General features: G+C 42.7%; 1 protein-coding gene across 1 annotated transcript in view; it reads right to left on the bottom strand.

Annotated features, from left to right (window-relative positions):
• The window catches only part of ABCA1 (ATP binding cassette subfamily A member 1), a 92638-nt gene that overhangs the window by 3439 nt on the left and 71568 nt on the right, over positions 1-17631 (bottom strand). The window contains exons 23-49 of the mRNA XM_085212634.1: positions 17410-17630; positions 16878-16950; positions 16188-16390; positions 15433-15481; positions 14443-14556; positions 13944-14092; positions 13150-13274; positions 12633-12731; positions 11373-11559; positions 11124-11218; positions 10654-10686; positions 10025-10130; positions 9202-9276; positions 8589-8758; positions 7168-7345; positions 6515-6630; positions 6283-6427; positions 4927-5050; positions 4216-4345; positions 3970-4090; positions 3737-3799; positions 3173-3279; positions 2632-2773; positions 1386-1520; positions 669-772; positions 467-559; positions 36-279 (exon numbers count right to left, since the gene is read on the bottom strand). Of these exons, the coding sequence (XP_085068760.1) occupies positions 36-279; positions 467-559; positions 669-772; positions 1386-1520; positions 2632-2773; positions 3173-3279; positions 3737-3799; positions 3970-4090; positions 4216-4345; positions 4927-5050; positions 6283-6427; positions 6515-6630; positions 7168-7345; positions 8589-8758; positions 9202-9276; positions 10025-10130; positions 10654-10686; positions 11124-11218; positions 11373-11559; positions 12633-12731; positions 13150-13274; positions 13944-14092; positions 14443-14556; positions 15433-15481; positions 16188-16390; positions 16878-16950; positions 17410-17630 (3401 nt within the window). The remainder of the gene's footprint in view (positions 1-35; positions 280-466; positions 560-668; positions 773-1385; positions 1521-2631; positions 2774-3172; positions 3280-3736; positions 3800-3969; positions 4091-4215; positions 4346-4926; positions 5051-6282; positions 6428-6514; positions 6631-7167; positions 7346-8588; positions 8759-9201; positions 9277-10024; positions 10131-10653; positions 10687-11123; positions 11219-11372; positions 11560-12632; positions 12732-13149; positions 13275-13943; positions 14093-14442; positions 14557-15432; positions 15482-16187; positions 16391-16877; positions 16951-17409; position 17631) is intronic.

The raw sequence follows: 17631 nt of genomic DNA, 5'->3' as shown, positions 1-17631 counted from the left end.
TTATGGTTTTGGCACACAGGCTACTAAAAACTTACTTGGTCAAGTGTGGTCTGAGAAACAGAGTAGTCTTCTATGTGGAGTCTCTTTTTGTTCTGGGAGAGAATACTGAATATTCTGGCCAGCGAAGATTGCGAAGACGGAAGTTGGTACTGCAGCATATTGCGATGCTTCTCCTTCAAGACACTTCCAGGGAAGGCATGCCCAAAGAATTCCTCAACTGGCTTCAAGTCTGGGTTAGCCCCTGCAATTCGCACCACTATGGTATAACCATCTCCAAACCTGTACACAAGAAGGCCAGCAGAGGAATTCGTTTAAGTGGCACTGAAACAGATGTACAGCTTAGAATTCAGCAGCTTTTTTCACAGCCAGAAAGCCAATGGAAATGCTGCATTAAGGAATTAAGTCTGACTGTATCTCTCTAAAAATGCAGACTACTCTGTGATGTAAATGATAACAAAATAGCTACCTGTTCTTTAGATGCTGGACGCTGCCCAGACACCTGAATCGCCCATTGACCATTATTGCCATTCGAGTGCACAGCGCTTCACACTCTTCCATGCTGTAGAAAGAATTAAATTTCCTTAGCTCTCGAAGGAGTGCTGGAGGGCAGAGCAGCTGAGCCAAGCTTTGGATCCAGACCCAGCAGGTACAACAGGGTTGATACTTACCTGTGAGATGTAAGAACCACTGATCTCCCCTCTTTGATAACACTCAGAGCACAGTTCCACAAGAAACGGCGTGCTTTGGGATCCATCCCTGTTGTTGGCTCATCCTGCAAAATATATATAAAAAATAGGATATGCTGTTCCATGCTACCAACAAATACCTCATCACTGAAATGACCTGGCCATTCTGGTTATGCATATTGGAAAAGATGACAGTAAGCAAGTTTGATACATTTTTTAAAATGGGAAAATAACTTATGCTCAAAAGCATGTTTGCTTATTTAAAATATGAAGAACTGAGAAGCACTATTTATTTTGCAATTATAACATATCAAAAAAGTCAGTTCTAAAACAAGCTAAACTCAGTTCAAGTTTAAAATGAGCTAGAAAACGCTGGGGGGGCATAATGTTCTGCATGCATAAAAATATTTGTGCAAGTGGTGAAGATGCTTTAACTGTTGCTAGTTTGGCATCATGTTTGAGATCTCCACTTCTCCACTGATTTTTCATGAATAGAAACCATGAGACACACTATAGTTTGAGTATACATCCAAGTAGGCTCACACAGTCCCAAATAAAGATTCCCTGTGTTTTTTGCTTATATTTAGGTGACTGATGACATTTCTAGATTTTGTTAGTCACACAATAGCCAGTCTTCATCTGTGCCTAATTTTTCTGTTTTTAGAGGAAAACATTAATGAGTTAAGGTTGCAGACTCACCAGGAATACCACAGGTGGCCCTCCAATGAGGGCTATTGCTGTGGAGAGCTTGCGCCTGTTCCCTCCACTGTAGTTGCCTGCATATTTTTCTCCATATTTCACAAGGCCCAGTTTCCGAATTGCCCATTCGCCAACCTACAAGAGACAGTACAGTATCTTCATGAGTCAATCACAGCAACATCTACACAGGGAGATTTTCTTTAGAGGCTTTGGCTTTAAGATGATTTTTCAGAAGGGCCATTCATTCGAGGCTTTAATGTGGCATAGCTCTAGGTTTTGAAACACCCTATTCACCCTCAGATTAAGGTGTATAAATACCAGCCCATGAGGGCCCAGACAATCAGACAGCTGCAGATTAGTTAGCATAGATTCATAGAATCACAGAATGTCTTGAGTTGGCAGGGACCCACAAAGATCATCGAATTCAACTCCTGGCCTCACAGGATCACACAAAATCCAAACCCTATGTGTGAGGGCAGTGTCCAAACACTCCTTGAACTACTGCAGCTTGGGGTTGTGCCCACTGCGCTGGGCAGCCAGTGCCCAGGCCAAAAGTGACCATGCAGTTCAGCATCAGCCTAGCCCTGCTAACTACTAGTGTAATGGTCTTAGCAATACATGGTTTATCCAGCTTTTTAGGTGCTATGGGCTTGCAACAGGGACACCGTCTCTCCTGACACACAGCAATTGGCACTATTGTGCATTTCAGCCCCTAGATATATTGGAAGGATCTGTTCATTATTGAGAAGTACATACACTGCAACTGTCAGCCACTTGTTCTTTTAGTTTAGGAACTAAAAAGTGTTTAGCAAAGAGATTCAGTTAGTATTTGCACCATAACCAGAACCAGGTCCCTGTGCTTGGAGCGCAGCATAGAGGAACCTGCCTGCAAACCTCAAAGGAGCTTGCAGTTCTCACTTGCCACTGCTCTCAGGGCTATATGGGCATACTTTGGACACCGGATCTGGAAACAGTTCTACAGAACCCAAGAACAAATGGTGAAAGCTGCTGCCAGCCCAAGGAACTGAAATTGAGAAGTGTGCTGTATGCTACTGTAAAACTGTTATTAATTGACTTACACTGTTAGTGTAAGCCTGTGTGTGAATGCTGAAACAGGAGCAATTTAATGATACAGTGTGATCACTCAGAAAGAAGCAGATCACTATAATTTTATGTGTACTGTGGGATATGAGCATGGAAGCAGCAACAGTTTGTCACTGGGGTACTCGTATGGTGTTTCATTTACCTTGCAAACTTCCTTCTCAGGAACACCTCTGAGGAGTGCAAAGAACTCCAAGTGTTCTCGCCCTGTCAGCAGTTCATTAATAGCATCAAACTGTGGACAGTAGCCCATGTTCTGATGGACTTCTTGGATGTTCGACAGGATACTGTAAAATAAGAACACCATTAGTTATGATTTTACAAGTAAACAACATTGAGATGATAAAAAGAGGAAGGTGAATCAATGAGTCCAGAATCACTGGTTTATTAACAATTTCTAGAAGTCTGTCTTCACCAAACTCTTTTTCTTTTCTTTTTATAAATATGATATTGAAACATGACAGAGAAGGTACTCAGAAGTGACTACCAGACTAAATCCACTGTGCTAAATGGCTGTAGTACTTTAGTAGACTCAGCAAAAGGCCAAGGCCCAAGAGTTGAGATAGAAAAAAAGTGGGGTAGCATTTAAATTCGTTGGAATTGGAAAAAAGACCAAGAAAGCTGAAGGAGGAAGCAGCAAAGGTTATTCTTTAAGATAAAGCAGTGAAAGATGTATCATCTTTTACCTGTTTCCTTTGAGGAAAGCTTCTCCTCCTGTTACATCTGTATCACCAGTTAGCATCTTGAAAGTGGATGACTTGCCCGCACCATTTACTCCCAGAAGTCCAAAGCACTGGGGATATAAAAAAACAAATAAGCACTGAGAACAGGATCCAGCCCTATAGTTTTCATCACTGAGGACACTGGAAGTAACAGCCTTGACTCTCAAGATAACCTGGAAGAAGTCAGTGCATTTTCTGAATAAACTGGGCTTTCATTTTCAGCATAAATCTTCACGCTGGGAAAAAGCATCAGCTACAGCATTACCTTGGTGCAGTGTCAGGATAGTGCGTCTGTGCTAAGCTTTAGAGAGTGTCATGCTTTGATCTCTAGCCCTAAAAGGTTGCAGAGTTCTCTACCGTCTTCAATAGCAGAGAGAGACTGAGACATAAACTGCTCCAACCTCCGGGCCGTTCACTTTTGTCTAATTTGAACACCACCTGCTTCTAATTTCACTCTACTCTGTGTTGTGTGTTGCTCTTAAATAGTCGAAAAATACTGAAGCAGTAATAATGACAAAATAAGCTTACCTCTCCAGGAGGGATTCCAACACATATCCTGTCAACTGCTGGCTTTCGTTTCATTCTGTAAATCTGAAACCAGAAAAAAAACAACAATGTAAATGAGAACTATAGCTAGACTTGTACATATTTAACACTACAAATATTCTTCCCTTTTGATTCCATCAGACTTTTCTTAATGAGACTCCTGGTGGACTGCACAGTTTTGCATAAACGGGTCTTAGAAATGCAAAACCTGTTACCTTGGTCAGCTCCTTGATTTCCAGTATGTCGCTCTGTCCTCCTCCACTTATTATTCTCTGCCTTTCTCTGTTTACATCTTCATCTTCATCATTCACAGGAGGTAACTTGGCATAGACAGGCCTGTAGAGAACAACACGATAAAGCCTTGGAAGAAGATGATGGAGCTTGATATTCTCCCCGCTTCATGCCACGTACCAAGGAAAACTTTACCTGTCTGCCGTGGGAAAGTAAAGCAGACAACCTACCTGGGTTTGATGAAGAATCTGTACTGGATGAGCACAGTAATGAGGAAGAAGACTACACCCTCCACTGCCATGGCAAACAGGTTCCTTCCCACCAGGTCCCACGACAGAGGGGACACAAAACGATTCTCGCCTGCCAAGATGAGAACACGAGCATGGTCACCTTTCCAGAGCAATGGGAAATTGGTATCATTTTTTCCTGTAGAGCTCACTAATTCAGACACTGGTAGAACTGAGAGTAATCAGTTAGAGGAGACTGGGAACAAGCTAAACAAGTTGTGACTGTGTACACATCTCTTGCTGTAACTAAGTTGGGTCTGAGCATGTTCTCTTGGGAGAAGTTGATTGGACACTAAGAATTTGGTCTACCAAAGAAGAGCTGGCCCATATGCTCAAGAAGCACAAGGCAACTGACTCACACCTCTCATCTGCATTCCAGAAAAAAAAAAAACCCACAACAGCTCTACAGAATCTTAGCCACTCCTTCCACTTAGCCTAGCGATTTTTTCCCCCATGCATCTGGATTCTAGTAACTCAAAGTTCTGGGATCTATATGCCTGATTTCTTTGGTGTTTGAAACAGCTTTAAGAGGACAGCTGAGGATACCTGCCATCTATGATAAGTTCTGTGCTGCAAATTGTGTACTTTGAACTCTTGAAAAGTCAGAAGAACAAAGGGTGTTAGTCCAGAGAAGGCTCACACAATTTCACTTACCAAATCTCTCCAGAGCATCAGCCATGGCCTGATTTTTCACCATGTCAATAAGACCCCGCCCCAGGCAGAAGTGAGGGAAGATGAGAAAGACAGACTTCAAGATGTCATTGATGTTGTTCAGCTTCTGTTAAGACAAAATTAATTTCCAGTGGGCTGTCTGAGCAGAGAAAAGCCACCACCTACTGAATGTGACATCATGTTGTGAATGACCACCTGCAGCTAGCTGGCAGCACTGCAATCCCACAAAAAAATCAGAAATTAGAAATATTCTGCCAAGAGACAGTCCCACAGCTCCTCCAGACAGTCAGTGTTCCTGCTTTGCTCAAAATGCTATTAAAGCAAGTAATCTACACCAAAGAAGAGATTTCTCCAAACATTCAGTCTAAAAGCCAAGGCCTGCAAAAAGCAACATGCAGAAAGCCTACAGCTTTAGGATAAGGGAAACTTGTGGTTACACAGACTGGTAATCTCAGTGGCTGTAGGCAGCCCCTCCATAGCCAATACTGGATGCTGTAATCCTTTTCCAGCTGGCTTAGTTCATAGGTCAGACTGACAAGAGAATCACAGAACTGTAGGGGTTGGAAGTGACCTTTGGAGATCATTAAGTCCAATCTCCTGCTAAAGTAGGTTCCCTACACAATAGGTCACATGAGAAAGCATCCAGATGGGTTTTGAATATCTCCAGAGAAAAAGACTCCACAACCTCTCTGGGTAGCTTTCTCCTGTGCTCTGTCACCCTCAGAATAGTTCTTTCTCATGTTTGTATGGAACTTCCAGTTTGTGCACATTGCCCCTTGTCCCAAATAGTGGTTACTTTACTGTTCTGCCAGGCACTTATCTTCAAGAAAGTGCATGTTTCTGCTGAGATAAAATAGGCCTTATAACAAAAGGGATCATCATCAAGGAGTGCTGCCTCATGCCCACAGGCAGGTGGTGCAATCAACAAGTTAATCCGACAGGGCTCCCTCAGAGGTACTTCCCAGTAACATGTGTCAAGCAGGACCTGCATCTTGTGTTACATACAGGCATGAGAGACACTTGGACCTTCCCCAGTAGGCATCTGGCCTTGAAAAAAACTGAAGTAAGATGCAAAAGTTCCCAATACAGTCAGTGAGATATTTATCTCTGAAAGCAAAACTGAGGACAACAAACCAGAGTGCTTGAAATGCCCTGCAGTGGATAGAAACTGCCCCACTATGGAGAACATGCAAGAAATTCAAATTAAACATGTTTAAACACATTTAAAACAGTGCAGTAAGGGTAACAAGCTGGGAGTTTGCCAGGGCAACATGGTACCAATGTGAAATTCTGCTCTGCATCAGCACAAGACAGTGAAGAGCTTCTGGGAAGACTTACGTTGTTGGTGAAGAGCTCCAGGACAAAGGTAGCCACACTACCATTGATGCCAATGAAAAGGTTCACACTAGTCAACACAACATATGCTGTGCTAGGGATTTTGAACACGAAGGAGGCTGGATACATGAGAGGAGTGATAGACCAACTGCAAGATGAAAGGCAACAACATCAGGTAAGTAATTTCCAATCTTAAGTGTTTCCCTAATCATCCTGCAGAGAAGGAATCCCTTACCCATAGAGAAACAGAAGAAGAGCAAGCACAGGCAAGTTGGAGGAGGATACATAGGACTTCTGTTGGAAGCAGATGAAGATGATGATGACAAGTGTGGCTGGAACGATGTAGTTGCACTGGAAGATGAAAAACACAGCTTTAGATTCATTTCCAGATGACAAAAAACTAATGCAGCTTTCTGCTCTGCACCAGCGTTTTTCAACATCCTTCAGAGTTCCCAAGTCTACTCACAAGGGGAAATTCATAGCAGCACGTGTAGGCAACAATGTGGTATACAAGAATTCACACTTCCTGGTCCTCTAGAAGTAGCTGATAAGACTCTTACAGGTTCTGGACATAACAGATTGAAAAGCCTACTCTGAATCAGCAGAGCAAGGGGCTATGCAAGCCAACATTCTGGGGTAGATATTTTCAAGTGACATTAAAAACGTCATTGATGCCTAATGCTGGAGCCTATGGTTCCTCTCCCATCCTCAGTTCAGTGTTTTTTTGTCCCATCTAGGTGAACTACCACCCAAGAGAGCAAAGGCAGAACAATTATCACGTGATGAATTAATGTAGTGCCCTTGCTGCACTCTACACTTCAGCAGACACTCTGTAACCACAGGATGGAGACCATTTAGAACAGCCATGGAGTATAGTCCAGCCCTTACCATATCCCAGACAAAGTTGGCCAGCCAGTAGATCACAGGCTTCACACCACTGATGAACTGCAAGTGCTTAGCCTTGCTGACACGTTCCTGAATAAGGAATACCACAAAGCTGGCAGGAACAAAGGACATGGCAAAGATCACACAGATGGAGACTAGGACATCCACAGACGTGGTCATCCTGGACAAAAAGAAGGAAAGCAAAGTGTTTGTATGCTGGTGCTGTCTCCCTTGAGACTAAATGAGGCAGTTCATGTGGGCAATGCGGAAACTCATTCTCCTTTTGCTGTTCTCAATTTGCAGGGTAAAGGATGACCATACCAGGCCATGTTACCTACAGGGGATGCTCTCCATCTGTACAGTGAAGGCAATATGCACAGCTTGTAAGTGTCTCAAAAATAGTACCACAACCTGCAGAATCTTTGGTCAAAACATCAACACAGTAGTCCTTCTCCTTTCCTCACCACCTCACCTACATAACTTTGTTTCCCACATAATGTATTTACTAGGGTTGGGATTTGTTGTTGTTTTTGCATGGTTTCGTTTCAAAGTTCAAAGGTATCTCTGACTGTCATCAGCCACTGCTGTGCTGAAAGTTTGAAGGATGTTATCTGCACACAGTTTATGACTCCTGGTTCAGACTGTAATAGTAATGAATTTGTCAGTATCTCAGTAACTTGGACTAAGACCCCAAGGCTGAGACAGTGAGCAAAACTAAACAGCATCTATCAATCTTAGTCAAATGGTAGTACTACTGAAGGACAAAAGAGATCACATCCATGGCGAGTTAAGGATGGGTCAGGTCACAATGTTGAAATTCTCCAAAAAGCATAAAATGAGAGGATTTCATTTGCTCTCAAAAATTTCAGTTTGAGCTACAGACACAGAAAGCTTGCACAACACTGAGAAACCACATTCATACAAAAAAAAAATAATTCCTTTTCTCTCTGTGAAATCTGGCTGCCTACAGACTCTTTGGAGAGAAACTACTGCAGCTCTGAGAACATAGTAGCGTGAAAACAGTGTGAAACAGCAGTGGTGACAGGCTGTTTCATATCACAGAATCACAGATATTTACTTATACATTGACAGCCGAACATATTTACTACAAGCTACATAATAAAGAGTAAGCAACTTCTGCACTTACATAACTAGTGCTCACTCTTATGTTTTGGCTACTCATCCTCCTCGAGTAGTAAGGAGTTAAACTAGAGTAAAAAAGTAGTGCTGGTTTATGAGCAAGTGCTCAATAGCACATGCTGCAGCTTGTCCAGAAAACAGACACTAAGGCCCACATGGTAGAATCTCAGTGCCATCAGCTACTGACTGCCCATCAATGACACTACAGCATTTCTCGCATTGCCAGGTTCCAGTAATCACCAGCTGATTATCCCAAATCCAATTGTATTCACATTAGGACTTACAGGGCCACTTCAGAGAGCTGCTGCTTAGTCAAGTTGAGTGGGTGATTGAAGGCAGTAATCCCATAAGCACTAGGGTTTTTGCCCTGCTGCAGGTTGGCCCGAAGAATGGCATTGTTGATCACATTCACGAAGGAGGCAATGGCATGCCAACCCTTGTTGTTGAACCACACCTGCAAGAGACCATATCAGTGTCAGAAAGGCATAAGGTATACCAGTTTTCCCTCTTGAACTTCTATCTTTTAATTTCTATCTTATAACTTCTTTCTATCTATTTCCACATACTTCGCTCAGGGACTGGGCATATAGTTTGACCAATAACTATCAGAGGTTTCTGGGAGGAAAAGTATGCTCCTCAAAACAAAACCACTGATCCTGCACAGAACTCCTTCTGGACTTCTGACTTTTGGACTTCTGATTTCTTAGGAGAAACAGATTTTAGGGAAATCAAGAATAATACAAGCTGTATTTTCTCCAATAGCAAACAATTTAAATGTAGAGAGCTCTAGTCTGCACAATTGCCTATGGCAAACTGCTGGGGCTTTGCTACCTAGAAATAACCCAAGGTTACCAGAGCTTGAAACAGAAGGCAGAGCAGTGAGGGTGGTTGATTTACCTTCACATTGTTCTTTGTGTCCAGTCCTTTCATGAAACTTGCCAAGTTGTTGAGAAACCGATCTCCAGAACTCCCCTGTAAACAGTAAAAAGACAGTTACTTCTTTAATAGTACCTTCCCTGCTATCCTGGACTCTGGGAATCACACTAGGTTTTTCACAGCTCTAACAGTATTCTTTCAAGTCTACAGCCAGTATATTCAAAGACAGAGGTGGTAAGAAGGCTAAGAAAGCACAGCTTTCTTCTTTCCCTATACCTTTCTGCAATCCCACCAGTAGCAGAGGTCAGCCTTAGGCCTGTTCTTTTTTTCGTTTTTTTTTTTTCTGTTCTGCCCCAGGGACAAATATTAACCAGGACTGCAGGTAACCTCCAGAGACAATGGAGCTTAGAGGCAGTCTCAGAAGAAAGCGGTGGCCCAGATTATTTTCTGAGGTAGGACAAACTTAGCACAGAAGCACTGAAGTGAGGTTTTAGAAGAGCTAGCAACAACTTGTTAATTCCCTTAAGACAGCCCTCCCCGTCCTGCCAAAAAAAACTTGGAGGTGGCAGTTATTTCCATTGTTACTTCCACTGGCTTTCAGCTGGTGTCAGGGAGAACTTGTTCTTTAAAAAGAAAGGTTGTGCAAATGTCAGATATGTGTGGTCCTGAGCCTTTTGCTGCTCTCAAACACTCAGCCCAGAAAACCTCACCTTAGAGTTGATGGGCAGAAGCTACTGGAAATCTAACTAATACAAACACTCTTCTGTTATAGTTTTCAAGTCATCTCCCAAATAACAGAATTCTGTCATGAAAGCAATCTGGATTTATGGAAACAGCTACTCACCTGTGCTAGCTCCAAGATCTTCTTCACCTGTTTAATGGCATCAGTGACTTCATTGCTTGGAGGAAGCACATGGGAACTTCTGGCTCCCAAGGAAAAGCCTCCATACCTAGGAGTACAGATAGAGTGTGAAGACCAAAGTACACATTCAGCTCCAGGAAAGACCACTTCTCCCTCTCTAGTTGTCTCCTTTTTTTGCACCATAACTGAGGCACATGTCTCCAGTCTTACAAAAAGAGCAAAGTATGATCTTTCCACACTGCTTTTGAGCCCTGCTGTCTCTGCTCCTTATTTTTGAGGTTAAATACTCAGCTTATGACTACAATGCTCTGTCTGCAATGACACAGACAGTCTTTATTGAATGCAGCTGTCCTGCTGCCTGTTCAGGCAAAGCAGAGCATCTCCCTGCTTCCCTTGGTTGGGAACAATATCTCCTATGGGACAATATTGCTATTGCAAATCTTTTACTGCTCCCCACATAAGGCAGCAGGATTTTCAGCAATGTTCCTTAGGGTTGTTCCAGCTTATCCTTAACAGTGCCCCCAGACACTGAACAGTTGAGAGCCACATATAATAAACACTGCTTAGTGGTTAGTGGACATACACAAGTTAGAGAAAAAGCACTAACTCACCTGAACTCATTCACCCAGATTTTATTCTTTAAACTGCCAAGAGAGAAAAGAAACCAGATGTTATGTATGGAAGAGACAACTGCTACTACTGCTTCAGGCACAGCCGGGGAAAAGACTGCAGCATTCCCTCACATCTGGCACATACGTTTAAGATCTCTTCCCACCCAAACCGTTTTATCACTCTGCCTGGGTAGGACTCTGCATCTCTGGGTATGCACCCAGACTTATCCATCACTCTGCCTGCAAGGCTCAGGACATGCCATCTCTGTTCCCCAGAGCTGTCATGTCATCACTATGAAGCAGGAACACTTGAATTACGTATAGATCAAGATAGTTTCAGCTGAGTAGGTCTGGCCAACTGCTGAAAAGTATGCACTGCCCAGGCCTATTTGTCTGAGTTATGCAGCATTCTATTGACAGTAAGCTGTATTTGTTGCAGATGTAGGAGACAGGATGTGTTTATCAGTTACCTTTTCCCAATGATCTGCGCGTAGGTCTTCACTAGATAGTCTGATATATTGCGACCTGTCAGATTCTGGAGGATGTCAGCAGTGTCTTGTTCTCGCTGGCATCACCAGGGAAACAGAGATAAATGCCCATTAGAAAATGCAGCCACCAAATCAGATAGACTGTGCTCAGTTCTGCCCACAGTAACCAGACCCAGCCACTCTGCTCTCCAGAACCATCTCTCACTTCAGGACCACTAAGATCCATCCTACCTGTGGGGGTGGCAGTCCGCCTGCGCCAGGGGGACACACAGGTAGCATCTTCTTGATCTTCTCATTGCTGCACTCGCAAGATGGAGAAGGGTTTTCCATGCTCCAGTTGCCTCTCAAGATTTCCAGGACTGAGTCTGGGACTGAAGCAGTGGTCCATTCCTTCTGTCCCACAATGCAAGGAGTGTCTCTGTGGTAGGACAGAAGCAAGGCAAATGCACTTTTAAAAAGAACAGTGGTGGCTTTTGCTTAATAGTAACTTAAGTAACAGATGCCACTGTACTCAGGACAAGAAGCAGGCTGCAGGACAAACGGAGCTAGACATCACTGAAACAAACAGCTCAGAATAAAAGACCAGGTTTTAACAGATCCTAGTGTTAAAGTGATTGAGTCTGCTCAACACTGAGTTGTGCTGGATACTCTCCCCAGTCTTACAGCAAACAGAGTGCTTTACTTCAGTCCCAGCACACATTGCATTTAGAGCTGAGAGAAGACTGCAGCAGACAGCTGCTTCTTGGATGGCCTCTCTGCCCCAGGGACATCAAAACATAGCTCTCCCTCAAGGCAGCCTTAGAGGGCAGATGATTTGCAGCCTTCTCCTGGAACCCACAGCCAAGTAATTCAGCTCCTACGTCTGCTTTGGAAATGACAAATTACTTCTCCACAGCTGGTCAACATTTAGGACAAAGGGTTCCAACCTTCTTCTCCACTGTCCTATGATGATGAGCTGTGGTTCTTCCAGCCTAAGCACAGACTATCCCAGGCTGTATATTCTATCTGCACAAGCAACCAGATCTCCAGTTATTTGCCCAAGGCCATGCAACAAGACAGTGTCAGAGCTTGGAAATACTGCAAACGCTGCTGGCTCTCCATGCTGTCCACTGGTATTTGTGGGGGTGTTAACCAGGGTTTCTAGTGCAGTCAGAAATAGGATTGTGTGAATAGCTAGTCAAAAGCATACAGCAACACTATTAGGTCCTATTCTTCATTCAGAACCAAACAGTAATTTGAGGGAGAGACTATCATCTTTGTTCCTTCTCTGTCAGTGAGGACTTGTACCCAGATCTCACTTTCTTGCTGTGCTAAGTGCCAGCAACTTTCCTGAAGATCCCAAATAGAAAAAAAGGGGAATGCAAATACAGGCCTTTTGGTTTAAATCTTGTCCTGGCTATGCTTAAGTATTAAACCCTGAAGCTGGCTTAATCTACTGGCTGACCAGAAGCCAAGGCTGGGCTTCTCCTTTGAGCACTGAGTTCTACTTACGGGATGGAGTGTCCCTGCATACAGCGTGTTCCAAAGCCAGGTTTATTGAGAAGGGCATCCAAAAGCTTCTGGGTGCCTGCATCTTCTGGAGCATCATTACTATGGATACAGTAGAGAAATATCACCAGGTCAGTGGGATAACAGGCATACAACAAAAACATCAGCAGAGCAAAGCTGAGAAAACAGTGAAAAACCTCAGGAAAAGAATATGGGTAGAAATCAAAGTATGAAGAACACTTGGACTATGAGCACTCATCTTTGTTTTTTTGTGTGTGCACAGTATCACTAGACTCATAGCACCATAAAGAAATTGAAAAGGCCTTGCTAGTAGTTAGGACAGGTATTTAAAGTTTTAAGAAAAAAAAATACTATGATACCTTTAAAATGTACTTCTGCGCTAACCACAGAAAGCAAGTTTAAAAAATCAGATAAAGAATTCAGTACTCAGTAACTAAGTTCAGCAGAGGAGAAAAGAACTTTAGGATTTAGCATCAATTCTGAGCCACAAGGAACATACCTAATAAAAGTATACTGCTCATCATACATCCAGGGCTGTAATTCCAGGCTGGGATACTTCCCAAATGGAGGAACAATCAGACTGAACATGAGAGCAATACAGACAAAGACAGCTGGCAGCACAATCTGAAATTACAAGGAGAGAGTGAGCCTATTTTATTAAGGCGAACATTCCAGAGGCATCATTAGCTTCAAGCGATTCAATAGCTCAAGACTTTTCCAGCTTCCAAATAAAATCTTTGCTACAGGACTAGAGGGAATGCCCTCAAGTTGAGCCAGGGGAGGTTGAGGATGCCAAGAAACATTTAATCTCTGAATGAGCAGTCAGGCACTGGAATGAGTTGCCCACGTTGGTGGTCAAGTCACCATCCCTGGAAGTGTTTCAGAAACATTTAGACGTTGTAATAAGGGACATGGGTTAGTGGGGAAATATATGTGATAGGTGGATGGTTGGACTGGATGATCTTAGAGGTCTTTTCCAACCTGGGTGACTTATCAAGGCATCTCTAGACACCAAGGCAAGGCTTATCATCAGCCCTGAACAACTCAGCCTCCACATGCTAGAGACTTTGGATTTGAACCTCACCCGCACCTTTCCCGTGCAAGAATAGCAAGCAACCATTTGGTTATAAGATTTTCACTTGCACAAGCTCCTTTTTGTTCAGATATGTCAGTGCAGACCAGTTTTGGTGATGGGTTCTTCTGAGGTTTTCTTTCTGCTTTCAACCCTTAACAAAGCATGTGGTCCAGAGCTGTCCTTTCTGAGGGGACCTTGCACATGTTGGATGATTTTACCTGAGCAAAGAAGCCCTTCCGGCTTCTCTTGGCAATAAGCAGCCTCTTCCACAACAGAGCCACAAACTGTTGCTGGGAGAGCTTCCAGCCCTTCATCTGGTAGGAACCTTTTCCATCCATGCCACTGAGAAGGTCCGTCTCTCTGGATTCTGCTAGCAAGAAGCGAGAAAGAACTCTTAGTTGCAAGCCCACAGAGATATTCCCTTAGAACTTCTGTGCTGAATTAACAAGGTGAAGGCTGGACCAACTACTTTCACTTATCAAAAAAGAGAGCAACAAGCAGAGAAAGCAACAGAAATTCACAAAACAGCATTTACATCTTTATCTTTCTGAGTCTTAGCAGGAGGATGGAACAGGCACTGCTGGATACTGCATTGCCCATGATTTCTGAAGGCAAATAAAACACTACGCCTTTGTCACTCTCAGCCTTGTAATCTGCACTATTTGTAATGTGAAAGAGTGTTCACAAGAAGAAAATAGGCTTGAGAACCAGCAAGACCTGGATCAATGTCTGAATCATTAGGATCAAATGCATCATCTTCGGTAAATGGACGAAGGCAGCTCTGTCTGTCTCCAAATGCACGCCTGTTCCTTCTGGCAGGCAATGTCCCATCTGAAAATAAAGCAGTAATGGTTAGCTGAACTGCTTCCATTTATCTCCAATTAGTACCAGAAAAAGCAAAGCAGTATCATTTTCATTTTACGTGACCTTCCATCTGTGGACTGAGAAGCTGAGTTGGAGTGATTCCAGTCAGGAAAAGCTAAAACCATGACTGCTACTCTGTGAGCTCATATGGTTTATGCATCAATTTTCACATTCTGTCCTAGAAGTTTCTTCCAGTGCTATGGACATTTATTTATTTATTTTTATTTAGCCACAGAAACTCAAGGCTGCTCTCACTCAAGGAAAATACTTGCTTAATATGCATGTGACGCCAATTACAGTTCACTAGCATTAATTTTTCAGGAAATGCTCAAGAGCACTGAGCTACCCTCAGAAAAAGAGAAAGTCAGACAGCACTGTGATGTGGCCCTGCCAGTAATTTTTCCTACTCTTCAGAGTAGATGGTGTGACTCAAATTCACAATACCTCAAACACTAGAACCTCTCCATGTGAGTAGGCAGAAGGCAACAGTACACAAACACACCTAAAACATACTAAGAACAACTGTTCTAGGTCATAAAAAAAATCTCACTGCAGAAGAGTTCCAGTTCAGCCACAACTAAGGACTGTCACACCAAGGCAGGTGTCACTGTATAGCTGGACACACCTCTATGTAAAGGTCACTCACCTGTTCAAATATAGTTACCAAGGCCAGGAACACTCCTCATTTGATATACCCATTAGATTCTTTCCTACCCAGGTAGCTAATGCCTGCATTGAGACCTTACTGCTGTAATTTCTAGACTTTGTCAGCCATGTGCTTAAACAAATGACAGTATCTCTCCCTTAAGTCTCCTTCAACCCCACAGAAACAACAACACTCACCTGAGGTTTCTGCATCCACACCACTATCATCAGCCACTTTGAGGAAGATCTGAAAGACCATGGTAAGTGTCAGTTAAAATTAGAAGGGAAGCAATAGTGTGATGACTCCTTCAGGAAATGCCATGAGAGAGCCCAAGATTGATGTGTGAAGCATGAGAACAGATACAGGATTTATTCCCTGGGTTATGGGAGCATGAACTTCCTTTCTGGCTTTCAGAAGCACAGCCTGAAACTACACAGCAGCTGTTTCTCCTTTCCAAAATCAGTTCTCAGTATATCTTAAATACAAGCTATTTCCTATGTCTGAAAGAGACTCTGGTACTAAATTTGTCAGTTAAAACAGTCACAAATAACAGTCCTACACAGTCCTCTGACAAGGGCCTATGGCTATTGGGTTTTTCTATAGAACAATCTCGAGTATCAAAAATGCACGCTTTCAGTTAAGTGCAGTACAAAGCATCCCTAAAAATACCTCAGAAGTGTTTACATAGTTATTATAAACCAATCTGGGGCTAACCTTTACATGACATCTCAGTGGTGTGCACTTGAGTACAAAGGACCTATGCTTGTCTATATTACATTTTCATTTTTAATGCACATGCTTTAATGGTGCAGAAGAGAATCAATTTTGGAGAGGAGCACAGAGCTGCCTGCTCCACAACAAACAGGCAGATATTTACAGGAAGACAGTTTTTTTCTTACTTTTGCCATGATTCATTTTCCCTAGTTCAAGTGGAAAAAAGAAGCTCACTCACCTCCTCCAAGGTGGTCTCAGAAATGCCATAGCTGGAAATGCCAAGATCAGAAAGACGGTCATCAATTTCATGGAACAGCTCAACAAAAGCTCCCTCTTTAGCAGCTTTGTACGGCAAGACATAGGTTAACTCATGACCGATGTCCTCAACAAGTCTTGCCTCAGGGACGTGTTTTGTAATGAGATTTGAAATTGCAGAGACATCTAGAAGAACCAAAAGAAAAGGTGATGTTCAACTTTTTACTCCGTTCATCACGTGGAAAAAGAGCTCAGTCTGAAAAACCCTGTCAGAAGGAAAGGAAGCAAAATGGGACAACTTTGGAAAGCAGCTTGTTTCTATGGAAAATATGGGTTCTTTTCACATTCAGCAAAGGCTTGGACCCAAGCCTGGCTATTGTTTTTATTTGAAGAATTTGAGAGACTTTTTACATGCTACTGGCAGACCTGCAAATCATACTGATAGCAGGTGTAGTAACTATACCATCTTCGATAGACAAAATGAACTCAAAGTGGCTTATTAGACAAAAATGTTACAATATTTATGGATTTAAAATTACAGTGTCTGTGATCTTGATAAGTAAGCCTCTGCAATGCTACAATAATTGGACAAAATTGAGGCTATTGTTAAAGGTCAAAGAAGGAACAATGCTATCACAGGGACCGAATACCATACTCTTTTTCCAAGCCTCACCTATTGTCAGGGTGTCACTTTCATGGTCACTGCCAAGGCCAGCATCAGAGCTGCTCTGGGAGACGCTGTCATCCTGGTCACAAAAGAGGAGATAATCAGTAAAAAAAATGTTAGTTTAGTTAGAAAACAGGCATGTCTGGATGCTATAATCTTTGTAACTCTAAGCAAATGCTGCAGCATGCTGTATACTCTACAGAAGAGTCTGAAAGTAAAGTCTCAAATACACTAAATACACACAAGAAGTCACAGCAGTAGGCATAAGTGTTAGAGAAATGAGCATTTCTTTTATCCTGTCTCTCTCCAAACAGCTTTGGAAACAATGGCTTTGAAAGAAATTATAATGGAGGCATACATTCCATGCAACTGTTTAAGTAGATGTGGTCTGCCATAGTACCTATGAAAGAAAGCAAAATTTCTTTTAAAGAGATTTCTCTTCAATACATTCTGCTACGTAAAATCTTAACTGCTGCTTCCTTTAAGTCTAAAATTTCACACATGAAAGACCAATATAACCAGGAAGAGTTTGCTGTACCTTCTTCAGATAGGACACTGTGCTGCTGCTGTTTCGACAGGAGCTCAGAGAGGAATCCACATCTTTCTTGACAAGGGTCAAGTAATAGCCCGTTCCCAGTTGGTTCTTCAGAAAAAGAGAAGAACCAACGCAGCAGAGCTTGCCATGAGAAATGATGGCAATTCGATCCCCCAGTATGTCTGCCTCATCCATGTGGTGTGTGGAAAGAATGATAGTGCGGCC

The sequence above is a fragment of the Meleagris gallopavo genome, chromosome Z, assembly GCF_905368555.1.
Source record: "Meleagris gallopavo chromosome Z, MGAL_WU_HG_1.1, whole genome shotgun sequence".
Taxonomy (NCBI): domain Eukaryota; kingdom Metazoa; phylum Chordata; class Aves; order Galliformes; family Phasianidae; genus Meleagris; species Meleagris gallopavo.
The sequence above is the reverse complement of the archived record's forward strand: the minus strand, read 5'-3'. Positions and strand labels throughout refer to the sequence as shown.